Below are 26,093 nucleotides of genomic sequence, written 5' to 3'. Positions count from 1 at the left end.
ATCAAACTGCTACTGTAAAAATTGGGGACAAATACACCGACGAAATCCTCATACAACGAGGAGTCAGACAAGGTTGCATATTGTCCCTAACATTGTTCAATGGGTGATAGTGTTAACACCGTTGTCTTCTTCTTTCTATGCCGTCCCCATTAACGGAGGTTGACGACCACATTTTTAAAAGCTTCTCTGTCTTTTGCAACGTGGAATAATTCGTCTACAGTCATGTTTGTCCAGTCTCGAATATTTCGCAGCCATGACTTCCTCTTCCTACCTATTCCCTTTTTGCCATCGACTCTACCCTGCATGATGACCTGCAGAATACTATATTTATTATTTCTCAGTATGTGTCCAAGGTATACAGTCTTGCGTACTTTTATCGTTCTCGCACATATTTAATCGCACATTTACAACATCGTTGTAAATGTGCGATTTTATTAAAACTTTGTTTTGAATCTGTGCTTGGATAAAATATAACGAAAGAAATAAAGCTTCAAATAATGAACTTTGTTACTTGCAGAATATGACGAGATAGATGACGCAATTTATATAGCGCCACTGGATCCGGCTACTCTGACGGATGAGGATTCCCGAAATGAGGACGAAGGAGGAGATTTCGACAATTTGAGCAAACGTCAGCTACTTGCCGATGTAGAAGTTAGAACTGCTGATAGAATTATACTAGGAAAACAATCAGAATCGTCAGAAGGTAACATTTCTTTGGCAAATGATATCGATATTACACCTGCTCATATATTATATCCAAAAGTTTCTGAATCCCGGGATTAAGTTTCGGGAGATTTCACATATAACGGGAAACAATTTCCTGAGTCAGATTATTCACTGTTTAAAACAAATCAGCTGTTAATATATTCGAAACATTTATAGATCAATAAATCATTTTATTCCTGGTACAGAAAACAAACCAATATACTACTTTCAAGAACCTACCCGACCCAGCAGTCTCACCAGAGGAAATGAAATGTTTCATTGCTATATTGATTCTTAGTGGTTATAATAATCTTCCCTGCAAGCGTGTGTATTGAAAGCAAAGTCTTGACACTATAAACGAACTTGTATATACTCAAACAGATTTAAGCAAATTTTGAGTTTTGAGCTTATTCAATTGAATTCTAATGTAAATATTGATAAGGGTGATAAGCTAGCTCTGATTTATAAATAAAGTGAAAGACAGATTCAAAAAGTATTGTATTCCTGAACAAGATCTGGCTTTTGACGAAAGTATGGTCAAATACTACGGTAAACATAGCTGCAAGCAATTTTTAAGAGCCAAACACATACGATTTGGTTATAAAGTCTGGTGCCTAAATACAGTGGTGTGCTATTTGATTGATTTCGAGATATATCAAGGAAAATCTGTAACTGCTGATATTGACATAAAAAGAAACTATGGAAAGGCGACAGCACCACTTGTGAAAATGATAGAAAAACTACCTGATAATCTGAAATCTGTTCCATTCTAATTTTACCTTGACAATTTATTTACTACCTTCAGTTTATTGTCTTATTCACGTTTAAAAGAAAACGGAGGGACTATAAGGAAAAACCGTTTACATGGGAGCTGTCCTTCATTACCTAAAAAAGATATTCAGAAAAAGTAAAGGGTACTATGAAAGTACTATTTGAAAGACGGATGCTGTACTAATAGCTAAGCAAGTCGATAATTCCCTATTTGGGCATTGCTTCAAATAGATATTGCATCAATCCAATATCAAATGTTAGAAGTTATTCGCAAAAGGAAAAAATACATAAAAGTTAGCATACCAGCAGTACTGACAAAGTATAACCAAAAAATGGGTGGTACTGATCAAATGGATAAGAATGTTGGACAGTACAGCATTCAAATTAGAAATAAAAAATGGTACTAGGCATTGTTTACATGGCTTCTTGATGTTTCAGTCAATAACGTGTGGTGTTTGTAATGAAAATAAAAAAACTCTCAGATGTCCCAAATAGACTTTCGAAGGGCTATCGTGCAAGTTTATTTGAAGAAATATTCGTCATCTCCCAAAGACACTGACAGGACTCCATCTCCATCTTCTTATGCGCAAAGAGTAGCCGATGAAATTAGATATAATAGAATAGAACACCTAGTGTATAAAATTCCAAACAACAAAATAAGGCGTTGTGCTGGAAGATTTTGCAAAAGTTCAATATGCACGATGTGTAAAAAATGGAACTTAGGTTTCTGTATTATTCATTTCGTTACCTTAGTACAGTGAATGAAGGCAAAACTCAACTAATACCTCCGATTTCGGTGAACTTCCATCGATTTGCATGAAAATTTGGGATTGAGGATATTTTACCCTTAACTTCAAAAGTGACATATGCTCAACTTGCGCTTTTTGAATTTTAGGGGTGAAATCCAGCCCCTTTGTTAAAAATGGTAAAAAATGCAGATTTAAGCATTCTGGCATAATTAATCTCGATTAGCTAAATAAAATAAATATTTTGCAACATTTATAAGCAAGATTTATGATTTTAATTAATTTTTCAACCCTTTTAGCAACAATCCCTTAAATCGAAAATCAAGAAAAAATCATTTTTTATATTTCTGAAATATCAAATCGCAGATTAATATTACCCAAATAGTTTCTTTAATGTTCATAATATAATTTTTGATTGACTGTGAAATTTCAACCATTAAAAACCACCCCCTTAAAGCAGAATCATTGAAAAAATTAATTTCAAGAAACTTTAATTATTTGAATAATACATTACTGAATTGAAATCTCATTTACTGAGTATTAAAGTAGGTATTTATTTATTTATTGCGTGATTTTGCATCCTTAAAAACTACCCCTTCTGATAAAAATAATGACAAATGTTTTTTTATTAGATTTAATAGCTATAATCATTTATAAAATTTTTAATTGGTTATGATAAACTTTATTAATATATTCCAAACTTTATTAATATTATTCTTTCCACATTTCCTGAACAATTTTTTCAGTGCTTATGTGACTTATAAAAATTAAAGTTATTAGTTAAGAGGAAAACGTACTAAAATAAATATTAAAATATATGAAAAGTTCATTTATTTTTTATTTAAGTAATGTTTCATAAATTAATGAAATATTAATAGTACTTTAACTGTTAATTTTTTACTCTTCATCAGATCTCTCTTCACCAATTTCTCCTTTTTCATTAATTAGAAGGCTATTTTGGCAATTGTCCCCACTGCATGATCCGCAGAGTGCATTGCAAAATAACCCTACTCTTCGACACCCGCAAGAAGCGCCGCACCCTTTTTTGCAGTTGCAAAAAATCATTTTTAACAATTCTTCTGGAGCAGGTGGATTGGAATTTTTAGTTGGAAACAAAGACTCTTCAATTTTGCACCATCCCCAGTCAACTGGACGAATGTCTTTGTTTCCAAGCCATATTTGGGTTTGAATTTATGTTGAATGCTAAATATATGGATGTTTACGCTTCGGTCGCTTGCATATAACTGAGTTTTGGCTCCTTCCTTTATCAATGAAGTGACCTCGAACGTTGCAGCTATATCTGTTGAGTAATACTGAAATATTCACTAGACACACAGCATACTAGAAAGTCCCACTATGTTTTTTAGCAGATATACCGAATTTCATTCACTAGCTTCTTCTATCTTTAAAATGTACATACACACATCCGCACATGTATATTTCGTGAGCATATACCTATCGACACGTCTACTTCTTATTACCTATCTTTTTTTTTCTATATATACATACAAAATCTCTACTCCAAAAATTTTTCTAAAAAAATGTTATTGATTTTTTTACAATACCTCCGTAATATTTTATGATATCAGGTTCATTCACAAACCATTTAAAAGGTTATTTCAAAGCTATAAAGTAGTATTAAAGTTAATCTTTTAAATTTCTTATTTTTTAAAAGATAAAAGGTTAAAGGGCCCCGGTTACATGGTTCTCGCAGTAAAATTTAATTTTTAAACGTTTTTATCTCAGTTATTTTTTATCCTACACAAATATAAGAAAAAGAAAAATCTTTGTTAAAAAAAAAACTTAAATTTTGTTCCCCACCATTTTTTAAGTATATTGAGTATATATGGAGTTATTCTCAAAAGAAAATGAAATTTATGAAAATTTGAAAAATTCTGATTTTTTTAAATCAAATTTTTTTTCAAAAATGTGCATTCTAAACCGGTCAAAATTTTTAAGGTCATTACTTATACTAGAATAAAGAAAATCTTATAGGGATTACTATAAATTTTAATTTTTGTGGAAATAGCGTATGTTTTATTTTTCACTTTTTCCAAAAAAATTCGAAAGGGTCCTCTTATTTTCATCATAACTTGCTTAATTTTGACTTTATCAACTTCTTCTAGAGTTTATTTTATAGGTATTTTTGAATAGTTTGAAAATTGTTTAATAAGTATATTTTATAAAATGCATTTTTTTCCCGTTATTTAAGCTTGAATATTCAGATTTGAGTACTCACCAAAAAAAAAATACATTTAATTACCTATAACTCACTTTGAATTAATAATAAAAGGTTTTTCATACAAGAAATTTATTAAATTTTTTATTAGCTTTAATTTTGGTAATGGCATCTTTTTTATAAAACTTATAGTTTTTGAGTTATTTATAAAAAACCGCTTTAAAACATGCATTTTTTTCACGAAAAATCAAAATCTTTGATCTTCAATACCTCAAAAAGTATTTATTTATTTTAATAACTTTATGGGATAAATTTTATTTAAATTTAGCCCCTCTATCGACTTCTGGAGTTAATTTTAATAAAATAATTTCCACCCCCAAGAAGGGGTGGCATCCACCCCCAGGGTAAAAGCGCAAGTTGGCACCATGTCACTTTTGTTTCTTAAGGTATCCTCTAACTACTCACCAATTTTCATGAAAATCGATGAAGGTTCAACGAAATCGGAGTGAAAACCTTCAATGACTGTACTACCTATCACACAAACTAAAATGTTTAAATTCTTTTTTCATTAATTTCAGTATTTAAATAAATAGAATTGTTTACAGATATATTTTGTATTTTTTGCACCCAATATCTCTTATTGTTTCGTATATGTTAAATCATGTACTAAGTGATTTCTAAATCCGAATGCGTAAATTCATTTATTTTTATGTCTTTAGTTGTACCCTATATCTAGATGCAAAAGTTTAATTAAATGGATAAGTTAAATAAGCTCACAAAATTACACATTTGGGAACTGTCATAACGCACCAACTAGTTTCAGACATAGAAATAAAACGAAGAATAGCAATTACTAAAACTACTTTTATGTAAATAAAGACATTTCTTTGCAATAATCAACTTAGTTTAGAACTAAGACAAAGAATGACTAAATGCTATATTTGGTCTATACTTTTGTATGGAGCAGAAGTGTGGACACTAAAAGTGTCAAGTATAAACAGAATTGAAGCATTCGAAATGTGGACTCATATACAGATGCTTAAAATACCTTGGACAGCAAGAAAAACTAATGAGAAAGTACTAAGGAGGGTCAACAATGATAGAGAATTGCAAAAGACTGTTAAACATCGGAAAATGTCTTATTTGGGACATATATTAACGGAAATCGATAAAGGATATTACCACTGATTCCTAAAGGCAAAATAAAAGACCACATAGGTTTTCCTTAATATTTTCTTCCTACACCAAAGGTGTAGAAAGAAAATAGGTTTCTTGAATAAAAAACCTCGTGAATGAACTAAGATATCAAATGCAGGACAATTATTTCATGTGGCAGAACTCAGAGAAGCCTTTGTAATGGTAATCACCAACGTCAGATAACTCTGATATGGCACGTGAAGAAGAAGACAGGTCTATTGAGAGAGAAGATAAGAGAGGAGGCTTCTTGATTCTTAGAGGAGGTTGAAGAGGACTTAAAGTTTAAGAACGGGGTATATAGGGTCTGATAAATTTTTCTTTGCATTAAGTTTATTCACAGCATCCCTGCTTATTTAATCTTCTTACGGATATACTTACAGAGAATATAAGAAAGGGGGCTGCTTGGTTAATGCTGTTTTCAGGCGATATGAGGATATCGTGTTAATAGAAAGAAGTAAAGAAATGTTTGAAGATAAGTTGGAGAGTTGAAAAAGGGCAATTGAAGAGGTAGGACTTTAAAAGTCGAAATCGGAGTATATGTGGTTGGAAGAAACAGGACTGATTTGGATATGAAATTACTTGGGGAAGAAACTAGGACGAGTAGGAGAATTTAAATACCTGACTCCTAGATAACGGAAAATCGGACATTAGATTGATAAATTGCCCACTGAATACAGGCCAGTTGGTTTAACTGGAGCTAATGAGCGAGGGATTCTGGGATCAAAAAATAGATGAAGGGCTGAAAGAAATGATACGCAGGAGTGTGGTGAGGCCTGCGTTAGTGTACGGTAATGACGTGTGACCTGCAAAGAAGGATTAGGAAAAGGAAGTGGAGGTTATTAAAAATTAAGTCTTATGGTGGATATTGGGTAGACTAAAAGGGACTAGATCAGGAACGACGTGATTAGGAAAAGAACCGGGATGACTAGAGTCTTAAAAAAAGTTTCAAGAACAAAGACTGCAATGATTTGATGACGTCAGAGGTAGAAATGAGAACTATGTGTGACGAAAGATCAAACTGTTAACAGTTGAGAGACAAAAAGTAAATGAAAACGAAGGATAAGATACAGTTACTTGTATATATATATTATATAAGTCTTATGATGGATATTGGGTAGACTGAAAGGGACTAGATCAGGAACGACGTGATTAGAAAAAGAACCGTGATGACTAGAGTCTCAAAAAAAGTTTCAGAACAAAGACTGCAATGATTTGATCACGTCAGAGGTAGAAATGAGAACTATGTGAGACGAAAGATCAAACTCTTAACAGTTGAGAGACAAAAAGTAAATGAAAACGGAGTAGAAGATGGAAGGACTGTGTGGCAAAAAACTTAAGAGAGAATCATTTAAGTGAAGAAAAATACGATGAACAGAAATAGATGGCAAATAAGAGTAAGGATAAGCGACTTCTGAAAAGGGAAAAGCTGAGAAAGAAGAACAAGGAGCGAGAAGTTTGAATCCTAATCTAGATTTTGAAGATATTAACTAATAATAGATGTTACTTTTATATATTGGGCTTACAATCAAAATGCACAAAACGAGTTAAAAATCGAAGAAAATGGATTTACACAATTATGTAAGTCATACAATTTTTCATACTATTTTATACAATAAAATTCACTAAGTCTGTTTATTTTTATTGGCAAATTTTTGTTGATAAATAGCATTAAGTCAGTTTTGGTACTATTTGTTTAACCAAATAGCATTAAGAGGATCTAATTATTTTTCACATTTCATTGTCACATATTTTGTAAAACTAAAATGCACCAAGTAGACTTAATGCGTTTTTTTAGACGGCTAGATAAAGAATATACACCAACTAAAACTTAGTGACTTTTTCGTGGCAACCTAACCTAAAAAACTGTTGTTTAGTTAAATGCGTTCTTACAGCTTTAATAGTTTAGTCTAAACATTTTTGGTAAGTAATTAAAGAATGGCAAAAAGAAAAGTAATAAAAAGTAGAATTGAAACAATATTGGAAATAATTGGTTTACAGCAACCTGGGTCAAGTAAGCATTTGCATTTTTGACTAAACTAGACGTAAAATAAAATATATGCGGATATTTGTACTTAAGTCTATTAATAATTTTTTAGCTTATTTTATTTTAGTTTTTAAAGATTATTAAGTAACATTTTTGTATTATTGTTTCAAATTTTCTGGATGAGTTAGCAGGTAATAAAAATGGTGTAGATTTCCAATAATTGCAATTTATTGAATATTATGTATTCTAGAAAACAATGACACAAGATAAACAAATCGTGAATAGTGCAGTTATATTATCGATTAAAGATGGACTTTTAAGCCACTATGATAGTATTATTAATATTTTACAAAATGAACCGACTGTGTATGCTGTTAACGGTATAGATCAGTCTATAAATAAAGAAAATAAATCAACAAATATGAATCAAAACAACAATGAAAATGCCAACTGTTTGGAATTATCGTTGCACTGATCACTCTGATAATGATATTGTTTTTGTACCAGGTTCATCATCTTCATCTAATTGTGATAGCAGTTTACAACAAAAAAGAAAGTGTCTAAAATTCCTTAGAAGTTGCCACTCTACTAAAAGTGAGTGTTCACCCACTTATTATTGAGATTTATTGTGATCTTACTGTTTGTCCTATTCTAAATAACTTTGTTCACCCTAATAACAATGAAACTTCACTTCCTTTAGGAGATGAAGGAAAAGTTGTCCACAGAATTGGAAGAAATCCGAAATAAAATAAGATAGAAATAATTGCCTTTCATATAAGAATTACAGGGGCATTACGAAGAAAGCAAAATGACCACTACCAGTTAACTGCACCAATTGTTTATGTGAATTCATTAAGTTTACAAAAGATGACAGAAAAAATATTTGTAAAAAGTACTGGGCATTGTTAACATTTCAAAGAAAGAAAGATTTCGTTATTATAAATGTAGACTGTAACGAACCTGTATCTCTAAGACCACGTAAAAATAGTGTTTTGTGGAGAAAAAATGCAAAGCTATATTGTTTTGTAGAAAATAATGAAGGGTTGCGTGTGTGCATAAATTCCTTTATAAAAACGCCGTCAATTTCTAATAGAGTTATTTTTCTTGCTATTTCTATAAGGGAATAAATTAAGTAATTTCTCTGGACAGTACAACGAAGGTAGAAAAGCCCCTCCTAACAAAACAGATGATAAAGTTCAGATGGTTCTTTCATTTCTTTCATCCAAAGAAATACCAATGTCTAACATGTACTACTTTTAATCGCAGCACGACAGATGTAAGGCAGTCGTTGAACGAAAATTATAATGCAAGCGACATAAAGAACCACAGAAAGAAAAAGCTGCTGGTAACTAACGGACTAATAGTAAGAACACGTACATGTCAGTTTCTTTCGATCTTCAAAAGGTTCTGCAGATTCCATGGTCGTAAGTGTCTTTAACATACTGTATGCGAATACTGAATGTGCAAAATGAATCACCTAATCGTGGATTGTGTTGTGTATAGAGTATAGTCAACGGTAATCGTGGGAGTTGTGAAATTGGAACATGTTTATTGAAGTGCGTTCCCTTGTATAGTGATAGTTGTGGAAATCAAAACTGTAATATTCATATTGTAGTTTTGTTTTAAAATTTAGTACAAGTTACAAATTTGGAAACAGATTTGGAAACAGATTATCGAAGCAGATTCCATGCGGAGTGGTATTAAAATACAGAAAAAATGTATGCCTGTTTAACCGTTATGTCAATACCCAAGTACCTGATACGGGAGTCTATACCCGTGCTACCCAGGTACCCGGCATTGTTTCGGTAAACTTCGCTTGTACATTCCGAAAGTAACAGACAATTGGGATTTTTCTTTGTTTGCTATCAGTGTTTATTTAACTGTGCTTACAAGTTGTTAATATTTTTGTGACTGTATGCCTGTTTTATGTTGTAATTACTTGTAATAATGGCAAGAAGAGAAGTGAGGGCTAGCGAATTTAGAAGGTAAGTTATTACTGTTTATTTTTACAATGTTTTATACATAGATCATTCAATTTTAGAATAACGTATGAAAAGCAACAGAAGTACTTGCAACAATTTATAGACGATATAGATGAGGAAGTAGACAAAAATATCGAAAACCAGGAATCAGATCAGTGGCCCAAAAATAAACCTGAAATAATTTAGTTCTATAATACAACTAAAGGAGGCGTAGACAACATGGACAAAATGGTTTCTCATTATTCCACTAAACGCAGAACTTTGCGTTGGCCAGTAGCCTTCTTTTACAATATCCTAGACGTAGCTTGCCTAGCAACCTATATAATTTATACAGAGAATAATCCACAGAGTTCTACTGAAACCAGTAAGCGTAGAATTTTTCTACAAGACTTAGGGAAACAACTAGTGATACCTGCAATTTCTGCTAGATCTAAAGTACCAAATGTATACCGAAATTTTTCATCAAGGTCAGGAATTGAGTGTATGTTAGGAAAACCTCTACCTACAGATTCAAGTAATACTGCAGAGTCATTACCACTTCGAAATTCCACTGGACGCCTCAAAATTGTTGGAAACTGCTACATTTGTATGTCTTTAGCGAAAAAGCGGCTAAGAAAGACACAAAAATCATGTAATGTTTGTAATCGTCCACTATGTAACGAACACTTAGTAAATATAAGTAAGTGTGGACAATGTGTTTAAAATGTAACTTTTATTTACGTTTCCATATCACTTTTATTATAAAAAAAGCTAGACAGAGCTTCATAATTTACTAAACATTAGTGTTACCCGGGTGCCACTGGTGTGGACGTAATGGTGTAAAAACTTTTACAGGTAATTTTAATATATTATATGCATTTTTTTCTTTGGTTTTTATTATAAATCTCTTCGTTCTAAATAATTTTAGGCATAACTAGAAGCTCGAATAAAAATATTTATACTATCGTCAATGATTCAGATAAAACAATTACTAAGGATACCCATGTACCTGGGTATAGACACAAAGGTTAAATTGGCCTGCTCACACCAAGTAAGAAATAAATCAAAACCTACATATGACACAACTGAACTTAATTATTATCAACCTTAAAAAAGTTCTCTACTGAAATCATACAATCAATGAGGATGGGGCCAAAGTTTATTAGATGAAAATAAAATGTTTAAAGTATGAGGTCATTTCCAAACAAAATTAAATATAAAATCCACAAGGAAAATAGTTCCTGCAGCTGGCTGTATACCACGTATCACAAAAAGAGGTTAATCTTTGTATGTGGGTATATTTTATAAAAACCCTTAAAAGGGCAACATTAAAAACACAAACGTTTTCGGAACAACTGTTCCATCATCAGGTTAAAATACAGGTTACCATGCCTGAGCCACCAAAATATTTGGGTAAAAACCCTTTAAAATGTATTGTGTTACCAAAGATTGTACATGATGTTGATAATATTATATGATGTTTAATATTTTAATTAAAAGTAAAATAAAATTTAATTAAAATATTAAATATCATATAATATTATCAACATCATGTACAATCTTTGGTAACACAATACATTTTAAAGGGTTTTTACCCAAATATTTTGGTGGCTCAGGCATGGTAACCTGTATTTTAACCTGATGATGGAACAGTTGTTCCGAAAACGTTCGTGTTTTTAATGTTGCCCTTTTAAGGGTTTTTATAAAATATACCCACATACAAAGATTAACCTCTTTTTTTTTAAATTAAATATAGATAAGATTATTCGAGCAATTACTTTTGACTCAATGTAAGTGCAAGACGAGTAAGGCGACGTGTGAAATCACAGTTTTATAAACCAAAAGATCTCCCAAAGCTATACACTGACCCACTGCGGATAAGTTCAAAGAAAAAAGCTGATCTGCTAGCAATGTCTAAGAAGAAAGTGAACCCAAACATTTTCCATCAGTGGTATGAATCTCCCCCAGCAATGGATAAGAATGATATCCATTTGCTTCTCGAATCAGATGTACTTGATGATTGAGAATAGGAATATTTAGTTTTAAAAAAATTTTGTAATTCAAATTATTATTATTGTAAATAAAAAAAATTATGTGTAACTGTTATTTATATTTTCCATTGTGAATTACTTTTCTATCTGTATAACCAGAATAGGTATTTTTTAAATAAAATTATTAGACAGATCCTGGAGAAGTTAATGCTCTAATTCTAATACCAGTAGTTTTAGAACAAGAAAAAAAATTAAAAACATTTTCATCCAAAACAGTATTGGGAAAGGTCAAACTATTGAAAGAAGAGTATATATTATAGTGAACAAGAAACATTCATGAAAATAGCATTAAGTCAGATATGTATTATTTAATTCTAAATTTACAGTAATGTTTAAGAGCTTTATAAATTATCATCAGTGTTTAAACTGTTAAATCCGTTTATCTCAATGCTTAAAATATTGACTTTCTGCCTTTTGGTTGTAAAATATATATTATATATAAAATATATAATTATTTACTGAATAGATGTTGAAAAATGCTTGAAACTATTTCTAGGATAGTAAGAAGGAACTAAAATGACATGGAAGGAAACTCACCCCCATAAAAAAGACTATAAAAAATGCTATCTAATGGTATAAATAATAATTATACAGGATGAAGCAAGAATTGTGAAGCTTTGGCTTTAATGAAAAATTTAATGAGGTTTTTGTTAAAGTACAAGTTTGTTAAAAATATCAATTAACCCATTAGGTACTAGTGTGCCATATATGATACACTAAAGAACGATCTTTTCATCGTGACTTACAGCGCTTAACGAGTGACCTTCAAAACCCTAGTAGATGTTTTTAGGTCTGTTAGTATGTAGTTTAGTTGCAGGCGAAAGCAAAATACATTTGACAATTATTTGTTGTTGTGATTATAAGCTGAGAGTTCGTCTTTGTTTTGACTACGTACGAAATGTGTTCTAATAAAAGGTAAGTTATTTTTTTTACCAGTACGTATTAAAAATTTTATATCTGTGTACAAATTTAGTTCATGTGATAAGTTGATAACATTTATGTATGTAAAAAAGGAGCATTAGATATACCCAGTGTTCATAAATTATGTGTTTTTGTCCATGTAACTTATATGGCACGCTAGTCTTTTACGGTACGCAATTGTTAAATCTACAAAAATGTTTTTATTTTTTGTTACAGATTGACAGTCCAAGAGATTGCAGATCTCTTTGACTTAGAACAATTTTGGGAGGATTTTGACAATGAAACAGTTGATCGGGTTTATATAGAACCCCCGGAAAACCGAGAAGAATCAGACGAAGATTCCGGAGATGAATCTGGTGGTGGACTAGACAATTTATCAGGCAAACAACTTCAAGCGTCTGCAGAAATAGTATTCAATAGTGGAGAACGAATTGGTACTGACGATTATGGAAATACTGAAGATATTGGACATAAAGACTCTAATGAAGGTAATACCATACTCCATACTAAATCTGGTAAAAATAAAAAAAATAAAAAAATAGTAAACTGGTTGAAAAATCGTGACTTACCCGAGATTACAAACCAAAAGATATTTCCAATTTCAAATTTCTCGAAGTATGAAAATATGTCACCAGTAGACCTGTCGAGCTTTTCATTACTGATGATATCATACAGTTACTTTGTGTTGAGGCTACTCGATACGCTCAATTTAAAAATTGTTCAGACCCAAAAATTACAACAGGAGAAATGAAATGCTTTTTAGCAATTCTTATAGTTTCTGGTTATGATAAAAAGCCATCAAAAAAAAGTTACTGGGATTCTGGAGATGATATGCGAAACACAGCCGTTTATAATTCCATGCGCCGTGACAGATTTATTCAGATCATGAGATTCGTGCATTGTGCCGATAACACTCTTCTTGAACCCAACGACAAACTGACTAAACTCAGACCTCTTATAAATAAGATAAAAACTAACTTTCTGAGACATTATATTCCGGATCAAGAAATCGCCTATGATGAAAGCATGATCGAATACTTTGGAAAACACGGATGTAAGCAGTATATTCGAGGGAAACCCATCCGGTTTGGATATAAAGTCTGGTGTCTCAATTCCAAAAGCGGTTACCTTATCAATTTTGAAGTTTATCAGGGAAATATGCCAAATTCTAATCGAGAGCATCAAGGAAAATTTGGTAAAGCAACAGCTCCGTTATTGCAGCTTATTGAAGAGATGCCCGAGGAAACTAGATCATTGCTATACCATTTTTATTTTGATAACTTATTCACATCCATCGATATTCTTTATTATTTAAAAGAGAATGGTTATAAAGCAACAGGGACAGTTAGAGAAAATAGACTAACAAAGAATTGTCCACTCCGTACAGTAAAAGAGTTAAAAAAGACACCTAGAGGTACTTATGACTATGCTGTAACCACAGATCAACAAGTAATGGTGACACGCTGGATGGATAATTCTGTAGTTACTGTAGCATCAACTGTTCATGGAGTTTCTCCAGTATCGAATGCAAGCCGATACTCATCGACTGAAAAAAAGAAAATAGGGATTCCTAGACCTAATTGTATTGGAAAATACAATGCGTTTATGGGAAGTACCGATCAAATGGATGCGAATACAAATGTTTATAGAGTTGGAATTAGAGGCAAGAAATGGTGGTGGCCCATCTTTACTTGGCTACTAGACACATCTATCCAAAATTCGTGGATAATATATAGAAAACATCACCCAGGTGCACCCCAACTGAATTTTCGAAGAGAAATAGCACAAGTGTATTTAAAAAGGTTTCAAAATCTACTTAAAGCTGCTGGACGACCAGCTACATATTCACCTGAAAGCAGGATTGCTGTCGATATTAGGTACGATCACAGTGATCACTATGTTGAATATGTTCCGAATGATAAAAGAAGACGTTGTGCTGGCAATCACGCACAATCGAGCGCTGTGAGACCACAATGCGGCAAATGCAATGTAGGGCTGTGTATTCAGTGCTTTAGTGACTTTCACAAACAAAATTGAAGCTTTGTAAGCGATTTTCATATTTTCATAATTTTTGTAAACTTAACAATAAAAATACATCTTTCCAAATATTTGTTTACTTTAGTAGTATAGGGGACTACTGTGTCATATATGGCACATGCTGTAATATTGTTATTACCAGACGGGTATTTAAAATATTAGTTATATACAATATTTGGACACCCCTATTATAGAAAATATGAAAAATTACAGCAAATTCCAAAATTATAAAATTCAGTACTTAATGGGTTAAGTGAATGTTCAAAGCGGTATTTTTAAATTCTGTACGAACTTAGGCAAATTTTGTTCTAGTAATAGCATAACATCCTTAGGTAATTCTTTCTGGCAATTCCCCAAGTGACGCAGATTGAGTTTTATAAACAACTGACTTGAAGTAACCCCATAGAAAAAAGTCAGGTGACGGTAACTCTGGTGACCTCGGTGGCCACTCAATAGGACCTCTCTTTTCAATCCATTTGTTCAGATAATTTATCCAACCAGTGCCTAACTGGAGCTGCATAGTGAGGAGGTGCTCCATCTTGTTGGAAGTGCAGCAAATCCTCCTCTAGAGCTAGATGCCTTAATCGTCCCTTTGGTTCTTTAATTCATGCACAATTAAAGGTTTAATAATGTTTTCCACGAATTGTTTCGAATTGTAACGAATTGTTTCGGTCAGCAGTTTCGAAAATACGTATAGCCCTGATGATCGCCAACCTTCGGAACGAAGATGGCACTTGAAGAAGAAGAAGAATGTTTTCCAGCATATCGAGATAAATTTAGCCACTTAAATTGCCTGGTATGAACAAGGGGCCAATTATAGCATCGTATATTATGTTTAATAATTAGATTTTTTTGTATGAAGATACTTGAAATCTAAAGTTTACGCTACAGCACTCGAAAATATTGACATTTTGAAACCACGAAATGTTGAAGAATGTAGGGCAATTTTCCCCGACATATTTAAAAGAGTGCGGCAAGAGTTAAGAAATAGGATGAATTACTGTCAGGAAGAAGATGGAGCACATTTTGAACACTTACTATAAGAACTAGTTGTTAAATATTTATTAATTAAATGAAAAGCCACAATTTTAGTATTTATTTAATTTATTTATCGAAATGAGCTTAAACTCAAACAAAATTGTTACTAAATAGGTATTGTTAATACCTTTCAAACGAGGTATCACTTGCCATAAGGTCCCATTTAAAATTATCTATGACAGTGGCGCTGTAACGTCATCTGTAACTATTACGTCACTTTTTATGACTAGTTGAGAAGTCTACGTCTGTTTATTACCTCCCTACAAATTTCATTGTTATAGCAATAACCGTTCAAAAGATACGAGGGGAAAACGGACTTGTGACTAGCACTGTATAAGTAAATAAATGAAACACCAAAACAATATTGCTAGTAAAAAAAATTAAAATTAATTCTGAGAACCTGCCTATCAAATAACAAAACAATTTATCATTATCTGCATATGTCGATAACAGATAAGACAACAATATAATATCTATTGCAACCATTTGGTACTATGCAATAACCAAAGTAATCTTAACAGGTAATAAACAAAAGTTTATTTAGTACAAAAATATTCTAAAAATATTATTAAAAAATCTAAATACACAACTAAAAAATAAAATGGCAATACTAAATAGAAAATAATTACTAGTCGAAATTTACCAAATATAAAAACTATATCACAAAAAATTTTAAAGGTAGATAACATTCTAGATCGTACAAACTTATTACAGTAATATAATACTGGTACAAAATACAAGCAAACAACAAAAAAAACCTATTAAAGGTCGCGGCATATAGTTATATATAGTTATGTATAGTTTCCGTCACGTAGCGTTTCCACTCCAGCAATTGGGCTGCGCGTTCACATTTTCATACATAGAACGTTTCAGTTTGGTTCGGTGAAGATAATGATCTCGCCTTTCTCGACAAAAATTATGTGCAATTGCTCTTCTACTTAACGATGAAGAATGAAAAACTGTGTTAAAAAGAAGGTTTGAAGTACATCCAATGCTAAGAGAAAGGAAGAAGGAATGTGAATACTGGACTTTATACAGAGAATTAATTGATGACGATAAAAAATATGGATATTTTAGAATGAATAGGATTCAGTTTAAATATGTTTTAAATTTAATTTCACTTTCAGTTAAAAACAAAATACTACATTTAACGAAGCCATACATATCAAACTAAAAAGTATTTTTAAAAAGAAGAGGTTTCACTTCCGTACAAAAGTCCTAATTGTTTATCACTTCCGTGATTAATTGTCACAAAGCAATAAAAACACATGCATAAATGACAAAAAAGCCTCGAAAATTATTTTTTTAAATACTCTGTATCAAAATCAAACAAATACCTAAATAAACAAGGGGAAAACGACGGACATCTAATTCACATTATCCTTACCAACCGGTTACAGCTCGTTACGTAGCCGTCGGCATCAGTAAAATATTGTTTTCAAATATACTGAACGGAAACGTTAAGTGTCTGAAACGGTATGTTCCGGACAGTGTGCGTTGTTCATATTTAAAACCATTTAAATTATATTTTTCAACTAAACGCTATATGCTGGAAACGCAAAGTGCACAATAATATGCCACGAGCTTAACATGTTCAACCAAATCAGCAAGCGTATATTTCGGGAAGATCTACCGTTTCTACACCGCGGTGTACTGTGAGAAGAGGGAAGAATTGAAATATCGCTGGTTGATAATGAATCCACCCTAGGTATATTCATAGACATTAAGGCAGCGTTTGATAAAACCACATCCCCAACCATCACCCAACAGCTCAATGTCAGGAATGTTCCCCTAACCCTAAGTGAATGAATATTTAGTATGCTCTCTAATAAATCAATAAGCATAAATGTAGAAGACGTTTCTGTGAGAGGCATTCTTACGAGGGGTGTTCACAGGGAGGAATGCTATCACCACTCTGGAACATAGTTCTAGACACCCTGGTTGACCAACTTAGCAGCAACGTGTTCTACACAATAGCCTATGCAGACGATATTGGTGTCCTGCAAAGCGGTAAGTTTTAGAAGATACCATTTAAGAGATTCCAAGTTGCTCTTTGAGTAATAGAAACATGGTGCAACGAACAGTCACTATCTATAAAGCCTAACAAGACAGAGATAATCCTCTTCACTAGAAAAAGAATAATCACGGACTTAGTACCCCCAAGGATTCTAAACTACACTTTAAACTTTTTGACGAGGTAAAACACCTTGGTATTACCCTTGACAGGAAGTTAACATGAAACTCACACTTATATAGTAGAACTAAAAGAGCATATTATATAGCCTATCAGCAATGTCGATGAACGGTCAAACGCACCTGAGACCTTTTACTCAGGGTGATCGCCTGGGTAAAACAACACCAACTGCTGCAAGCTGCAATGAAGTTGCATCATTGGCATCACCCGTCTAGACATGTATGTCAAAGAGGTGGCGCTGGTGACAATGATGCAACTGCTTAGCTAAGGTAAACCTTGATGCAGGAATAAGACAATTAAGAACTCGTTTTTGTCTTTGTTTGTCTTTGACAAACCCTACAAAATCGAAACAAGATAGTATAGGGAGACAAATCTAGAAAATGCGTATTGCAGATACACCGATGGCTCCAAAATAAAAAAGGCTCAGGAAGCAAGATATACTCCAGATCACTGAACCTAAGAATAAAGTGGGGTATGGGCAAAAATGCCATCTTAGTTCAGACAGAACTAGCTGGTATCTCCATAGCCACAAAAGAGATAACCCAAAAAGATATAACCGGGAAAACTATCATATTATAGGTAGCGGAAAAGTACTACTAAACTTGAATAGACCACGTTTCACATCAGGGTTGGTAATAGAGTGTCACGAGTCACTAACTTAAGTTTCGGATGGTAGTACTATCATCCTGAGGTGGATTAAAGTACAAAATAGGAGTAAAAGCAACCGCATTGCTGACCAATTGGCTAGGAAGGCGGCAAGTCTAATACTCTTAGGATCTGGGGATCTTTTGCGTTGGTCTATCACAACAATCGCAGAAATTGTCAAATATCACTTCCATATTTAAACCGTGAAAAGATGAAAGGAAGGGCAAGGATATAGACTTGCCAGGGTAACATTAAGTAACCTTAAAAATTCAGCATCAAAGAAGTACTTGGGAATGAACAGAAAAAACCTACGCTTGGCAGTTGGATTTTAACTGGTCATTGTCAACTAAGCTAACACCTCCACACACTGGGGCTAGTAGACCTCTATATGCACTACAATTAGATTTAAGAAGACAAAAATTAATACTCTCATATACAACAAAGCGTTACTCTTTACAGTGTTACCAGATTATTCGCTGCTCGAGTATTTAGCACTCAAAAACCCACATTTCCTTTTATGAAAGATGCAGGCGAATCATAAATGAATTAAACCTTGATGTCCCCGAAATATATCTTAGCAAGGTGCCCAGTTTTAAGCAAGATGCTATCTTCTCCTCATACTTTCTTCTTTTGAAAAACGTACTAGTGTAATTAAAAAAAGTTTTAAATGTTTTAGATCGTTTGTTGTGTGAAAGTTTAAATCCAGCGTTTTTTAAGCATATTTCAAATACCTCACATTTGTTGCCAATACTCAAAACTTAAATTTCATGCTATAGTTTATAGACACGTTTATTTATTTAACACCTGTATACATTCTGAGTTTATTTACGGCATAATACAAAAACTGCATACAAAAGCAGAACTCTTTACCTTTAAAACGCATGTTGATTTTTGTTGATTGAATTAACAGATATCGAATTTTTACCGTCGAGCTGATACAAATTTTATTGAACATTGATTTCGCGCGCGTAACTGAGATGCAAAATCGACGGGCGCTTCAAGCGCTATTTCTAAGGGAACAGTTCATTCTACATAAAAAATGCTTATAAACATTTTTGTTTAAAATTATCTCAGCTACATTTCTAATTTGAAACATTTTTTCTACGGTGTACAAATTCTTGTTAAATCGATTTTTTTGCGTTTTCACCCTCCTGTGGGGGTAAGCTCGGGGAAAGCTCGGGGGTTAAAATGGTAAACTTTTTTGTTTCCTTTTTTGGGGTCCCAAAATTAATATGCTTGGCAAAATTCAGCTTGTTTATATAATTTTTATAGGTTCAGCGGCATTTTTGTCAGAGAGGTCAGAGGTCAGTTTTAACATCTAGAAATCTTTGTGTTTTCCTCACACAGTTTTTTTTTTGTTTTCCGAACGTTTAATATTATGCCTTATGAGGTTTCTTAAATAGGTGATTCAATTGCACAATTCAAACCATAGAAAATTTTCTTTCCCATAAATGCTATCTCATATTGGAATCACGGGAAACGATCTGGAAGATAGATATTCACGAGAAGCTTTAGAAAACGCAACTATTGAGACAAATATCCAAAAACTAAAGCGACAGATCTCAAATCATATTTTCACAGCAAAATAGTTGACATATAGAATTGGCACAAAAGCAGGAGAAATTACTAAAAATAAAACCAACATTTTAACCGTGGTCTCATAGTTCCACCTATAGACTGAGGCTTGGTTAAAGTTGCCTTACGCATGAACATCTGATGACACAAGATCCTTAACTGGAGTGTTATACTTTCGAGACCATACTAACAATAAAACACCTTCTAGTGGAGTGCTTGTTACTCAGTGTGAAAGGAGGTGAATTCGGAATCCCGGAAAACTTGAAAGAACTATTCTTGTACGGTGAAAAACTAATTTTTCAAGAATTAAAAGCAATAAAATATTTATATAAAATGTGATTGTTATACTATTCTATGGATGTTAATAATTTTTTATTTGCTAATAGCTATATAGGCTGATGCGAGTTTGTAAATTTTAAAGTAGTTTTTTATTACTTATCTGGCCAATAAAAATAAATAAATACAGGAAAAAAATCTAGGAGCAGGAAAAAATATGTTATACATACCTTGGATTTATCCTTGCTTTCCATATTGTATATTTATTTTAAAAAGAAAATGAAAACAATTGAAAAGAAAACATTTTCACACTAAATATAAATTGAAACATTTCGTTCATTATATATGCACTTTTGCTACAACCCATTGCAAATAACACTAAAAATTAAACACAAACATAATACATATATAGCTATGACGCTGAGCGCTGGTCGAGAAAAACTGATAATTCTTATCATGTTCGATAAGAGTTGAGGGATATACCGAACATATTCATAGTAAACACTTGAGATTTAAAAAAAAAAATATTGAAAACAATTAATACATTTTTTCTACTGTTTAGCTCGTCAACTCTTTTATCATCTTCGGTGATGAATTGAAAAGCAGGCCGGAACAACCGCCCTCTATCCAGCTAAATATTCCGAAGGTGCGAAAAACTTACTATTGCTCATAATATTATCAAAGGGTTCTCTAATTGGCGCTAATCTATCAGTTGCAAGACGGTTTTGACGAAATCGGATGTCATTCAATCTAATGCAGCGAAGAATAAATAAAAAATTTTGGTAACTCATTACAGTATCTAAGACGCCAGCTACATATGTCATTTTCTGAAAATAAATTTTTTAAATGAGAAGAACGCATTACTGCAGCTACAACAAGAAGTCAAATAAAAATTTTCATGTATGTTGTTATTTTCAACTAAAAGTGTGATTATAAAATAATAAAAACAAGAAAACATACTTTAGCGGCATTCTTTACATTTTTTTGCAGGTTCTTTACATCCAGTTTGACGAATCAATATATTATGACTTAAAGAAACTTACAATTAAATGAAAACTTTTTTTTTTTATAAAATAGTATAAAATTTCTATAAAATTTTTAAAAATTATCCAAAATGAATTTATAGATTTTCAGAACGTTTTAGATCGTATCAGATTATCATCAGTGAAAAACGTCTATAAAGTAATTGGAACTAGCCACATGGGGTAGGAATTTAAACAATACTTTAGAAAAGATAATATTATGTAGGTACTATCTTTTTTTTTCATTTTTAATACATTCTAACCATTTTAAACCCAATGATAAAATAAACAACATCTTTAAAAACATGCAAAAAAAGTTAATAAAAATGTACTTCTGTTACATTAAATAAACAAAATTCTAATCCTAATTACAATTTTCACCACAGTCTTTGCAAATTGGTTTCACATGCCCTAAGCATAGCCATTTTTTGGCATTTGACACAAAAATATCGTGTTTTACGATTTGGACAATAGGCGCAACTATCTTGTGTATTTGGACACGGAGGCGCTGAATCTGCATGTACTCCGCTTAATTTTTGGGCGATGTTTCTGATATCCTTTTGTAAATGAGGGTCTCTTGCTCTGGTTAGCATGTTTTTTCTTGTCAAGGCTACGCCAATTAATTTCAGAAACAATCTTCGTTCCGAAATTAGGTCGCTTTTATTTGCATTACATTTATGTATGACGTGAGAGTTTATACCTGCAATGTTAAGTAAATTATAAAAAATGACCACTGACTATTTTCGGATGTTTCTACCTACGTTATAAGCCGCACATTTCTGATTTTGTAATGTTATAAAGCCCGATTCTGTAATGTTATAAAAAGTAATATTATTGGGCTTACAGGCATCTCCAGAATCTTCATTAATCGAGTCATTATAGTGAAAAGATGATAACAGCGTCACGACTTTTTTTTCCTAATAACATCGTCCACGACACCAAACTAATGGATTTCGAAAATGCAAACATAGACGAGTACTGTGGTCTGCGGGACCAAAAATTTCCTTTGGAATCTTCCTCTTCTTTTTTTTAATTGTTAAAACGATTGTAATTTTGTGCTGCTCCAGCATGCGTTTTACAATTTCGTAACTTGTAAACAACCAATTATCTATGGTTATATATCAAGACGATCCAACCACAGGCTCACACATTCTTTTTACTAAATCGGTGGTTTTAGTATTAACGCGATATGGCCCTGGAAGCTGAGCTCCAACGTATACTTTCATAAGTACCGTGTAAAAACATTTGGCATCCACTAAGCAAAATATTTGACTGGTTTATTCGGGATGTACACGCAAAATCCGCAATGTCCACGGAATGCAAAAGGCATCTCGTCTAATGTTAAGTAAGATCTAGGAACATATTTAAGTTTGCATTTCTGATTAAATTGGTCAAAAACGTTTCTTATTGGTGCAAGTTTGTCTATGGTTCTTCTATCTTATGACGTTTTCATCGTTGCACGTTTGCATCAAGCAACGTAGCAAGAATACAAATCGCCTATGAGCTATAGTAGCTCGAAACAACTCTTTTTCTGTTTCATCAGTAGCCCAAAATTCTTTGCAATTGTGAAAACCCCAGCCAGGTATAATAGACCAATTAACGCCTTTATTTCCACAGTATCTGTGTTCTGTAAAATGTTTTCGAGAATATTATCATCAATAAAACATTTCCAACACTCTAAAGGATCAACTGCTTGACGAGCATTTCCTTTTGAACCTAGTAAGTATAAAATTAGAACTTCCTGTCCGAACATTTTTTGGATGCGCATGTTTTCCCCAGTATTTGTTTCAAAATATTTTGAAGTTGCCGGTGCCTCCCCCAATCCTTCCTCCAATTCTGTTTCCAATTCTTCCTCTCATTCTTCTTCTGTGTCTGTGTTGTAGTCACTTTCATCACACCTCTCTGATTCTGGCTCGCTTTCCAAATCAAAATTTTCTTCTTCTACTTCATCATAGATCTGTTGTAATCTTTGAATTTCTTTCAGATCAGTATCCATCTCTGAAATCTGAAATACAAGAGAAAAAAATTAAAGGCTGAAACATTACTATATTTATATAATAACCATAGCAATTAAAATACTTACTTATGTAGGTTATACTTCACAAAAAATAGTAACATAAATTTACTTGTCGAACTCACTTGTCTTGTCTAACAAACGTTACTCGAATAGTCGGGTAGAGTCTGACAGACCAAAAGTGCAGATAACTAGCGAACTATTAAGATTGATTCATTATTATCATCACTTTCACCCCCTTCGATTAAAGGATTGCTATCATGGCTGTCTAAACTTTCATGATCTGATTCTAAATTACTTATATAATCGATTTCGATATAACTAAATTTTTCGACGTCATCATATAATAGTTTTTCTAACTCTGTATGAGTTCTTCCTCTTCTAGTTCACTCCATAAGGGAAATTTGCGATCACTACATGAAAATTATCTACAGATAACGACATTGTTTTGTTGACCATAGGAATTAAGATTTATTGCAATCCCATTTCTAGAGTATATTTATTGTAATGCTCTAAAACTAATTTTTTGGTCATTTTTTAGCCTTAATAGCAATACAAATAAATAAGTAAGTAAATAAGTAATATGCTGTATTGTCACTCAAAATTGTACAACTTTTATGGACAAAGCTTATAACAATAAGACAAGAAAGAAGAAAAAAATCTGAATAAGATGGATTGTGTTTTTTATGTAATAAAAATGAGGATTTGTCACAAAATAAAATATTTTTTAAAAAGTGTACATTTTCATTCTGTTTATCTAACATAAATTCACAAAACTCCAACCGCCTAAAGTTATTTTCCAGAAACAGTTCTTGTGTTGGTTATGTCTTAAAACAGTGATACCCATTCCTTTTAAGAACTCGCTGGACAGTTCCAGCATTCACGTTAACTTCCCTAGCAATTTGTACACTATTGCAGGGTTCACTAGCTTCCACAAAAGCACAAATATCAATATCCCTGTTTTGACGCTTCTCATCGACAGGTCTAACACGTGGTTCATTACCTTCATGACACTTGTTACAACTGTTTACACATCCCAAAGTTTGAAAATGTTTTAACTGTTGTAACACTTGGTGAGGGTCTATTTTCGAAGGCAACAGTAAATAAATCAATTCGCCTACCGAATGACCCTGAAAGTACCATGTTACAAGTTGCACTTTTTCTTGGACGGTATACAACGTAATAGGCATTTTATTAATTATTTGTTTATTCTTTCAGAACTTCGTTTGAAATTTTTAATGTTAATGTGACAATTACGACAATTCGTACCTACTGTGAAATGAATTAAGAGGTCGAAACGTGTAACGTGTCACAGCGATTGCCATTGTATTGTATGGTCAATAAAACAATGTCGTGATCTGTATATTGTGTGCCACTCTTAGTAATTGTTGAACTTTAATGTCCGTCCATGTTCTGATATTGCGAAACCATGACTCGGCATTTCTGTCTACTCCTCTTCGGTTCTCTAGTTTCCCTTTAATTATTATTCGTAGCAGGTTATATTGCCATTTCTCATTATGTAGCCTAGGTAGGAGGTCTTCTTTTACTTAATAGTTGTTATAAGTTCTAACTACCTTTTTATGGTGTATATTACTGTTCTTAATGTGTTATGTCCATGATATTTTCAGCATTTTACGATAAAGCCACATTTTAAAGGCTTCTCTAGCCGTCTTATGATATTTAATTTTATTGTCCAGGCTTTAACTCTATACTGAAAGACTGACAAAATGTAACATTTAATAACTCTAATTCGAATTTCTAAGCTTAGTTTTCAGTTATAGATAATTTGCTTCCATATTATCACAAATTAATAATACAGAATAAATGAAATTGTTTATTGAACATATTAAAAATTATCAATCAATTATCAAGTTGACAATTAATTAACGTCAAGATAGGAATTAAAATGTATTACAGTGTATAAGTAAACCTATGTGTTTTCCCTAATGTAATCTTCCCTTCTTTCCGTGATCGAGTATGTGTTTTGTGTAAAATCGCCTAGAAATATCGTTAGGCGTAAATATATACCCCAGTGATCAATCCTCAAAAAAATAATAATAATATAAATCAATAAATTTTAAAAAAGTAAAAAAAAATAATAATAATAAATAACAAAAGGTAGGATAGGTGGGATAAGAAATATTAGGTATAGGAAATTATGATTGTAAAATAAATGAATAAAATCGGTGTATCGGCGAATTAGCCTTAAAGGGTCCGTAGCCATATAATCCTAAGGAAAAAAGATTTGCTTCCATTTATTGTACATGTTCTTAGCCTGTTCTATTCTTTTTTTAATTCTATATCTGGATCCCACTTATAATTTAGTACTACTCCTAAGTATCTAAATTTGTGAACTTCTAAATTTGTGAATTTCTTAGTCTGCCTACCTGATATTGTTAGTATATTTACCGTTTATTTTTATACCAATTTCAGGCGCCGTCTGAGCGGATGGACACATGACAGCCTTGTTGGCTACTTCTTTGTATAAGTACGCTTTTTTATAGTGTGGTTGGAATATTTTAAGGTTGCTCTTGGTTGCAATAAACGTTTTCTAAACTTCTGTATTAGTTACGGAATGCTAATTTGATTTTTAGATTTTATTGTGACTCAACTTTAGTGGCACGTATTTCTTCGTTTGTGAGTTGGTCTCTGAATGACTGAATTGATCCATTGAGAAGAGGTTTTTCCTTAGTAGATGCATTGGACAAATCTTGGATTATTTTTTTCCACCAAGCTTAGTCGCCAGGGTACCTATATTTTATTTTTTATTTCTA

At 32.4% G+C, this 26,093-nt stretch overlaps 1 protein-coding gene across 1 annotated transcript in view; it reads right to left on the bottom strand.

Annotated features, from left to right (window-relative positions):
- Positions 1 to 20,681, bottom strand: part of LOC140445456 (uncharacterized) — a 33,334-nt gene extending 12,653 nt beyond the window's left edge. Inside the window, exon 1 of the mRNA XM_072537483.1 lies at positions 20,514 to 20,681. Within this exon, the coding sequence (XP_072393584.1) occupies positions 20,514 to 20,537 (24 nt within the window). The 5' untranslated portion in view covers positions 20,538 to 20,681. The remainder of the gene's footprint in view (positions 1 to 20,513) is intronic.
- Positions 20,682 to 26,093: the final 5,412 nt, after the last annotated feature.

The sequence above is a fragment of the Diabrotica undecimpunctata genome, chromosome 7, assembly GCF_040954645.1.
Source record: "Diabrotica undecimpunctata isolate CICGRU chromosome 7, icDiaUnde3, whole genome shotgun sequence".
Classification (NCBI taxonomy): domain Eukaryota; kingdom Metazoa; phylum Arthropoda; class Insecta; order Coleoptera; family Chrysomelidae; genus Diabrotica; species Diabrotica undecimpunctata.
This window is presented reverse-complemented; position numbering and strand designations above follow the sequence as displayed.